Source organism: Chiloscyllium punctatum, chromosome 16, assembly GCF_047496795.1.
Source record: "Chiloscyllium punctatum isolate Juve2018m chromosome 16, sChiPun1.3, whole genome shotgun sequence".
Lineage (NCBI taxonomy): Eukaryota > Metazoa > Chordata > Chondrichthyes > Orectolobiformes > Hemiscylliidae > Chiloscyllium > Chiloscyllium punctatum.
The window spans coordinates 22,095,464-22,105,256 of record NC_092754.1 but is presented as its reverse complement, the minus strand read 5'-3'; the positions used below and the strand labels follow the sequence as shown (position 1 = coordinate 22,105,256).

Below are 9,793 nucleotides of genomic sequence, written 5' to 3'. Positions count from 1 at the left end.
CCAATGTTAATTCCTGGAGAACTCCAATGTAAACATTTTTCTGGGTCAATTATTATGCATTGACCAATACTCTCTGTTTCTGTCACTCAGCCAATTTTGTATCCTTGTTGCATCTTTTTTTTAATTTCATGAGCCCTAACTTTGCTTGCAAGACTGTTGTGTGACACTATATCAAATACCTTCTGAAAATCCATGTACACATCAATAGCATTGCCTTGATCACCCCTTTCTGTTACCTCTTCTAAATGTCCAGCAAGATAATCATGTATTACTTTCCCTTAACAAATCAGTTCTGATTTCCCAATTAACCAGAATTTGTCCACAGACTTAATTTTGTCCTGAATTATTGTTTCTAGAATTTTCCCATCACCAAAGTTAAATTGACTGGCCCGTGGGCCTTATTTGACCAAGGATGTAACATTTGCAATTTTTCAGTCCTTTAGGACCATCCTTAGGTGTAAAGAAGATACAAAGTGATGATACTGCCATCACAATTTCCACTCTCATTTGGTCCTGTCATCTTATCAATTTTTAAGTTCCGACAATCTATTCAATACCATCGCCATATCGATATCAAATTCTTCTAAAGCCTGTTCTTACCTTTCACCATAGCCTGCGTGTCTTTTCCTTTGGTAAAGATAGGTGCAAACTGTACAATTAATACCAGATTCATGCCCCAGATCCCTTCTGTAAATCCGTTATTGTTCTCTAAATAGCCCTGCTGTTCATCTTACTATCATTTAATATCTATGCATCTATAACTGATTTTGGTCTTCTTTGGGGAGGGATGGAGGAGGAGGAGGAGAGAAGGAGAAGGACAGTTGCAGTGACTCCAGTCCGGCAAACAGAGTGGAAATGAGGGACAGTTTAACTTTCGGGACATTGAATAATAAGCCAGGCCATAATTTCAAATCGATTTTATTTTAATTCTCCCTCTCAGTAACTGGAAAGGATTTGTACACGGAAGCAGGCTGACATCCACCCATGCACATCTTTCGGCCATCGTAGATCATCCAATTCTTTGTCTCTAATTATTTCATCCTGCATGTTTCCCAATTCATTCAATTTCGATTCTTTTACTTGATCCAGGATATATATATTTTTAAAAAATATATACATACATCTACTTTCACTGATCGGCCAACGACGCCCCCCGCGCCTTTATCAAAGATGGCCGCCCCCATAGCCGTCACAGAGCCGCCGGGCGTGTCCTGGCCATCAGCTGATTGACAGCTCCCAGAGGCAGGGCGTCGGGCTTGCAGCTCCTCTTGTCCCCGAGCATACAGAGAGAGAGAGAGCAGGAGAATGGATCGTTGGCTTCGGGGTTCACTGCACACCATTCCTACCATTTTGGACTAAATCAAGTCCGGTCGTAGGCACATCCTCTTTCTCAGACCAGGCGATGAGCAGACTAAATGAAGGGTGAATGCCAAACTAGAGAGAAAGAGACCATCAAAATGACAGTGGATTTTGAAGAGTGTGTGAAAGATTCCCCTCGGTTCAGGTAACGAGTGTTTAATCATTGGATAGGGATTATGTTTCTCTCTAGATTCACTGATTCTGAGTGGATGCTTGGCTTCCAGATTACAGTGTTATTATGTATAAATGATGAATACAAATGTTCCAGCCGGTACATTTGAAATGTGTATGTCTGCCAAACCCAGTATTTAATCATTTGTGTGATTGCAAAGAGGATTATAAAGAAACTGTATGAATATATAAGGCACAATGAGCGAGGCTTCTCCGTGCTTGCATTGCGTTCCTGGTCAAACAGGCAGCTGAGTTTAAATAACGTCTGTCGCCGTTTCATATTTCAATCCATTAATTGTATGCAGTTTGTGAGCGGTGGAAGAAAGGTACTGATGGCAGTGCACAAGTGTTGGGCAATTGTTCTGGGACAGGAGTTTTCTTTCCAAAGTATGGGGACAGTGATAGTGATGCATGGTCTGGCGGGACTAAATCTGACCTGGGACAGGGTCCCACCAGAATAGGATGCCAGGAACGCAGAAAGAAATTTGCAATGACTCGTTTTGAAATGTCCCCCTTCTCATTTTGAACTGTCTCCTTTCTTGCAAAAACGCAGCGTGCAGTTTCTTACCAGAAACTGGGGTGTAATGCTCTGCAATTTCAGCGGGAATGAATCTATTTAATATGTTGAATCTCAGCGAGCTCCCAGCGCCCCTCTTTTGTGCGATGATGATATTGGTGGTGTCGAAGGACACCTTCATTATGATGACTGGCCTGTAATAAATACAATGAAGTAATGGATCTGCCCTGTCACTGGACTTGTAGCATTTCTGCTGTCAGTTCTGTCAGTGTAGTGATTACATTGAGGGGAGAGGCGCCATTTCTCGTTTTATTAAAATCCCAGCCGCACATCATTTCCCGGGTATTTCCCGGTGATTTTGCCTTCTTGTGATAAGATCTGTACTTATTTTTCAACTAATTCCCGGAGAAATGATGTGACACCTGATGAGGAATTGCAGTAACCTCAAGATCAGGACAGAGGCTGACAAACGGTCCTGAATTCTGTTTCTGTAAAATTGCCAGATGAGGATAAAGGCAGCTTGGAATAATGGACACTATTGCGACGCTCGGTCCTGTTCTGTGCGTTATGATGTGTTGCTTATTGTGTTTGGTTTAAGTTTTGAACGTTATTCCTTAGTTTCAATATTTTTAAAAATAATTACAATCATTCTTCGAGATGCATCCATTATGTGCAACATATATTGGACGAGCCTTCCTAAGAGCTGTGCATAATCTGTGAAGGTTAAAACAGAGTGGGAGGAATTGGGTTCTCTGGCTATTTGCCAGTTCTGTGGACTCTTGGCTTTTATATGCTGACTCCCCAAACCTCTCCCCTAGGCACAAGTCAGGAATGTGATGGCATATTCTCCACTTGAATGAGTGCACCCCCAGCAATACTTGAGAAGCTTGATGCCATCCAAGACGAAGCAGCCTGTTTGACTGTTGACCCATCCCCACCATTTTTAGCATTCACCCCCTTCACCATCAACACAGGTGGACAGTGGCTGCAATGTATACCACCTACAAGGTGCACTGCAATAATTCATCAAAGCTCCTTCAACAACACCTTCCAAACTTGCACACACTGCCATCCAGAAGGTCAGGAGCTTCAGCTACAAAACAACAACACCGACAAGTTCCTTCCCAGTTGCATGTCATCCTGCCTTGACACTAATATATATATATAATATAAAAGTCCTCAAACTTCCTTCCTAACAACACTATGGGTGCTCTTACTACCCCAGAAGATGCAGCAGTTCAAAAAAGTGGCACACTTCCAAGAGCGATTTGGAATAGGCATTAAATGCTGGTCAGTGACACCCACAACCCAATAAATAATAAAAAAAACACTGTGCTCACAAATGACCCCACACACCACAAATGAGCCACACACCAGAAACATCCTCATATTTGATGTGAACAAATGCTGTGTAAATCTTTCCATTAATTTAAAAATAAGAACAGAATATATGATTAGAAGTTGAGGATGGAATTATGTCGGCATGCCCTGGTTCAAATATCTCTTCCACTGTAACTGCTCCTGAATCTGGTGTGTCCCAGACAGAATAGGCCTCTTTCTGCACTGGATCATTCCAGTTTTATAATTGATCTGGGCTCACCATTTAAAACATTGCAGGAGATTAGTATAGAAGAGTTGAAAATAGAAAAATGGTATCAAACTCTGTACTAGCGATGTTAAATGAATGGATGTGTGAGCAACAGATTCAGGAGGTGTAAAGAGGTCAACAGAAAGGACATATGAATACCAGTTGCACCTCGGTGTATAAAATGTGTATAAATTGAATAGTACATTTTGAGAGAGAATATAAAGTGAAATCATTAAATAAAACCTAATTGCAAGATTATTTATTTATTTAGCAGATGTACATTTCTGGAGCCAAGCAGTTGCCTATTTGTTGAGTTTTTAAGGCAGTAAAATCCTTCAGTGGAAGAATGAAGAGAGTAACGGATACCTATGGATAGCTGGTGGAAGTACAGTCAGCAAGCAGATGGGAGTCTGAGTTCTGTACGCAGATTGGAATTTGAACAATTGTTGCTTGGCTACATTTGGAAAATTACATGTAATTCAGGCTATCTGAAGACAAGAAAAATATATAGAATCATTAGAAAGGATAAAGTGAAGATTTTCTAGCATGATACCAAATTGTGAGGTTGTACTTATGAAGAACAGTTAAAATGTTTGGTATCTTTCCACAAGAACAGAGAAGGAGACATTTTCAAAATTCAAACTGACCCTTTCACTTGCTAGCTAGTTGATAACAAGAAGGTGTAGATTGAGGAGTATTGCTAGGGGAACTAATTGAGGAAGTTGGACATTTTTTTAAGAGGGTAATTGGATAATGGAATTTTTTTTTTACCAGAGCAGCCTTTAAAGCAAAGACTATAATGCAATTGAAAAGAGAATTTGAAAATCAATGTAAAAGGATACAGGGAAGAAACCAGGAATCAAATTAGAATAGACAGGTCCAGTTTTTCTGTTTGTTCTTGGAACATATGAGCATGAACCATCTGAGTTTCAAGCTCATCTTTTTTGCTCTGAGGACCCAGTCCTGGCCCTTCATTTTGAGACAATTACTTGTTAGCCTTGACCAAATGACAGCATTTTCACCTCTGACTTGTGGGGATGCAGTGGCCTAGTAGTATTATTGCTAGACTGTTAACTCAGAAACTTAACTAATATTCTGCCATGGCAGATGGTGGAATTTGAATTGAATAAAGAATCTAGAGTTAAAGATCCAACGATGTTGGAAAAAAACCATCTAGTTCACGAATGTCCTTCACGGAAGGAAATCTGCCATCCTTATTCAGTCTGGCCGAGTGAGTCTCCAGATCCACAGCAAGATAGTTGACTTTTAACTGCCCTCATGCAATTAGGGATGGACAATAAATGCTGGCCTAGCCAGATCCATCAACTGAACAGCCATCCTATGACTGAACCTAAAATAAAAAGGAAGGGGTCTCAAACACAAACACAAAAATAGAAGTTGCTTTAAAAAAAAGCTGGCAGGTCTGGCAGCATCTGAGAAGAGAAATCAGAATTCATGTTTCGAGTCCAGTGACCCTTCGTCAGAACTGATAGTAGAGAGGGGCAGAACTTCTTCAAGGTGTACATACCCAGAAGAGATGTAGCAGTGAGTTAAATATTAAATAAAATCTGCACAAACTGGGGACACTGTAAATCAGAAACAAAAACAAGTTGCTGGAAAGGCTTAGCAGGGGACTCTAGCTGCACTTCAGGACTTCGGCATATAATTTTGGGCTAACATTTTAGTGGACTATTGAGGGAGTCCAGCATTGTGCACCTCCTGGAACCATGTAAAACCTTCTGCAACATCTTTTTTTATATGAGGAACGTTGTATGAATGAAAGTTATCCTTATGCTGGGTAATTTTGACTATTGACTTAAACAGCTTGCGAAAAACTTCTCTCATCTAACCAGGGTTAAGCCTGTGAAACCTTATTTGTACAAATTTGGGATGCACTGCACCAAATTTGAAGTTCTGGACAATTTCAACATCTGATGATAAGATTGCACAACTTGCCAACACAAGGAATAGTTGAGATGGATAGTGCAGATGAATTTAAAGGGAAGATGGAAAGCATCATATCGGAAAAAAGGAATTGAAGTTCCTACTGATAGGGTGGGAAGGTGGTTGTATGGAACACCAACCACAGCACAGCCCAGTTGGTCCAAAAGGCTTGTTTCTGTGCTGTGCTGACCATGTAACTTTGATGTACTTTTAAAATCTTGAGTGGTGTGCATGATCACATATAGCTTTCATTGCTGGAAATCCTTGAAGGAACAAGTAATGAATTTTAATGCATTAATGTCAGTTTATTAACCCCCTCTCTATTGTGTTTCATTTCCTGAAGGATATGTTGTCTTAGATAGGTCCTGTGCATATTTCAGATCAGGGAACTTCCATCCACTCTGTGGAAATCCATCCCCTCAAAGCGTACTGGGAAGAAAACAGAAAGACACAAACAAGTGTCATAGAGTGTAAAGTGATTAAAGATGGTCACAAAGTTCAGAACATTCCTATGTTCAGCAACTGAGCTTACTTTTGTCATGTGCTGCTGGATCACAATATTAGGCCTGATGTGTTTGTCATGAGTTTTCAGTCTTTGGACAAGTTTCCCATGCAGACTAACTAGTATGGCATGAAAGGATGCTTTGTGTATGTGTGTGCATGATTGCATGTCTATATTTGAGCCTGAATAATGTTTGTAAGTTCTTGACTACAAGGGATGATATTTATTTAAATAGCAGAAGCAATATTTGAACTTGAGTTTTCAGTTTACTTTCAAAGCAAAACATTGACACTTCTATTATGACTATGTGTAGAATTTTAGAATTTACAGTGTTTTCAATGATAGGATCAGTTTTCTTGCACTTAAGCATTTTGCTAGTGATTTACATATTTATATAGTCGAGGTGCATCAGCCAAGCAGATCCAAAACTATTCTCATTAAGATGCAAGTAGCTTAGCAACAGTGAAGAAACTAATCTGATAATCAGTAACAAAAATGATCTTATCCAAAATTGTACTTAAATTTGGGTAAAGTATAACATTTTGCCTTCTTTGCTTATCTTGGTTGTTAAACACAAAGCTAAAGTAGAGGTAGTAATAATGGAGCACTGTTGTCTGCTTGAGTCTTGCAAATTCTTTTTTAAACTTTAATGAAAACTAATCCTGTGGTACCATTTACATTGCTTTCTATGTGGTGGTCTTTGAGAGAAATCTGACAGGTAAAATTCCTGAAAGTCCCTGTCTGACAAGATGTGATCCACACCTTTAACACAGCATATATCACCAAAAACTGTCATTAGAAAGTTGATTTCTTTTTAGATTTACTTTCTAAGGTCTGTTGAAAAAATGCTTTCAGGAGAGAGCTGTTGTAATTCTGCAGTAACTGAGTGTAATGTCACTAAATTTATTGGTATCCACACAGAGATGTTTCATTGTGGTTATACGTTTTTTATATGATATTCTCTAATTGTTCCCATTACCAGAGCTTCAGACCTGTGTTGGTATAGCTCAAAGTCAAAGATTATGTTTAGAAGGCTACATAAGAATATTTTATTTTCAAATAAAGAACAGAATTTATACAGAGCCTTTCACAACCTTAACATGTCCCATAATTTACAACCAATAAAGTAATTTTGAAGGTGGTCACTGTTGTATGTAGGAAATGCAGCAGCCAATTAGTGGACAGCAAGCACCTACACACAGCAATGTGTTAAATGAAGAGATAATCTGCCCTCTGTGATGTTAATTACGAAATAAATATTGGCCCAGGTCTAATGACTGTGCCAGGGAATCTATTTTGTCAACTTGAGTAGGAAGACAAGATTTTTGCTTAAACTTTTTAACTTAAGAAATGGCATCTCTGGCAGTGCAGCATTCATTCAAATCTGAACTGAAGAGCCATCCTAGATTTTGTGTGGAAGCCTCTAGGATGGGAATTAACCCATGAACCTCTTAAGATGTGAGAGTACCCCATTTGACAGCTTATGGTTCCAAATGTACCACTCAAATCCATTGACTGCCTGTCTATTCTCAATTATCTTTCATTTACAAAATGCAGATAATTAATTATTATGGGATTAAGTGTTAGGAATGAGGTGTGATTACCCTTGTGTTTTCAAGCAACCCTTTGTTTTTGGATACCTTGGCTGCCATTTACGCAGCTTAAAGGAAAACAAACACAAACCAGAATATGATCCAGATTCCCTGTGCCTCCTTGACACGTGAACCTGCCTCAACAACATGCCGAGGCTGTTACTCCCTTTGGAAATGTCAAACTTGCAGATCCATTCCATTTTGAAGAGCATTGTTTTAAGAACGGGCATATGGTTTCAAACACTAAGACTTACCTTTAGCGGTTGTAATTCAACTATGGGATGTTTCACTTGGGCTCACTTGCCTGTGCTTAATCATTTGTGGAGTCAAAACAGAATCCATGTATGGGCACATCTGCAGTCACTCACAGAGCACCCAGAGGGTAAGTGAAATCAGGGAAATGCCACTATTTCAGGGCCTGGCATAACAAGCCCTAATAACAGAGATATTCCAATAAGGAATAAACCTATACAACTTTGATCTTGCTTGAGAAGTTGAATTATGTTAAGATTTAAATAAGTTATCACGAGTTTTCTGATCCAGGCAGCAACATTAATTATGGTACATTCAGATCCTTAACGAGGCATATCTTCCTCTACCCTCACTGCTTTGACTTCACTCAAGGGATTGAATCCAAATGAATGTATAACACAGTTCATTTACTATCTTTTTCATTGAAATTCATTTTTGCCAATTAGAAGATCATGGTTGGTGACAGTTTTTTTTTCACAGTATTCACACCAGTATCATTCAGTGTCTAAATTCTATCCATCGGGAATCTCATGTTGGCATTTTCCCATTCCTGAAAATGGCAAAAGATGTGATGAGATAGTAAATAATTGGATGAAAGAGAATTGGTGATATAGTTTCCCCTTTCTCCGCTCTTGATTAAGTCCCAGGCAAGAAGGGATGGGTGATGTTTGCACATTCTCCATGTGTCTCCATGGGTTTTCTCTGGATGCTTCGGTTTCCTTCCACAGTCTAAAGATGTACAGGTTAGGTGGATTGGCCATGCTAAATTGCCCATTGTGTCCAGGAATGAGTATGTTAAGTGGATTAGCCAAAGGAAATGCAGGGTTACAGACATATGGGAGGTATTGGGTCTGGGTGGGATGCTCTTTGGAGGGTCTGTGTGGACTCTATAGAGTCAATGACCTGCTTTCACACTGTAGGGATTCTATGATTCGATGAAAGCACTGGTGACACAAATGGGAAACCAGGGCAACCTGCCTTCTGGATTGAGAGTTAATCTTGGGGCAGTTGGAGACAAGGGAGAGGCCTCAGATAGCTCTGGCCTTGCGTTTGAACCTGTCCTTTCACTGAGGCCCTCACCCTGTGACAAGAAGAAAACAAACACTTTATTGTAGCTGGATCCCCTGAGGAGGTGTTGACTCCTACTGTTGGCTTCTGAGTAGCCACAGGTTTCTGGTGACCCAGGACACTGATGTTGAGGTGTGCAATGGATGGAGAAACTCTTCAAATTGCTACCTGCCAGCTCTTAGTGAGCTGTTTGTATGAGTTAGCTTGAATGATCTTGGTGGTGGGATGGCGTGTTAGTCACCATCTAACACAGCAGCTCTCACTGTAAGTCACAAAATGATGGTTCACATCCATAGTGACTGCATTATTCCATTCTTGGCTTTCAAATTGTGCCCTATGTCTCTTAAGTTCATTGAAATCAATAGCCTGAAAGATTGCTCTGTGTTAATTGATCACAGAATAATAATCAGCTTTTTTTTGTCATGATCATTTCAAATATATAATAACTCATATGGAGGTGATCATAAAAACAGAAACAAAATGAGTTTGTTAGTTTAAAAATAACTTTTCTCACAAGATCTAATGGTTAATAGAGCCAAACAGTAATGAGTGCAATTTTCTGATATCAAGACCAAATTGGAGAACATCATTTGCATATAACTGTTGAAAGATTGTCAAAAACATGTGCTACGACAGTTCTACAAAGAAATCAGTTACAAAACATTGTCATCCTTTCAAATATCTATCAAAAATTTATTACTGATCAGGAGATGTACAGCTCTGAAGAGACTCCCTGCAATTGCACACAACCACTTGATGAAGGAGCAGCGCTCCGAAAGCTAGTGCTTCCAATTAAACCT

The 9,793-nt window shown here is 39.5% G+C and overlaps 1 protein-coding gene across 1 annotated transcript in view; it reads left to right on the top strand.

Annotated features, from left to right (window-relative positions):
• The first annotated feature begins 1,267 nt into the window (after positions 1-1,267).
• The window catches only part of acap3a (ArfGAP with coiled-coil, ankyrin repeat and PH domains 3a), a 303,937-nt gene continuing 295,411 nt past the window's right edge, over positions 1,268-9,793 (top strand). Inside the window, exon 1 of the mRNA XM_072586472.1 lies at positions 1,268-1,504. Within this exon, the coding sequence (XP_072442573.1) occupies positions 1,416-1,504 (89 nt within the window). The 5' untranslated portion in view covers positions 1,268-1,415. The remainder of the gene's footprint in view (positions 1,505-9,793) is intronic.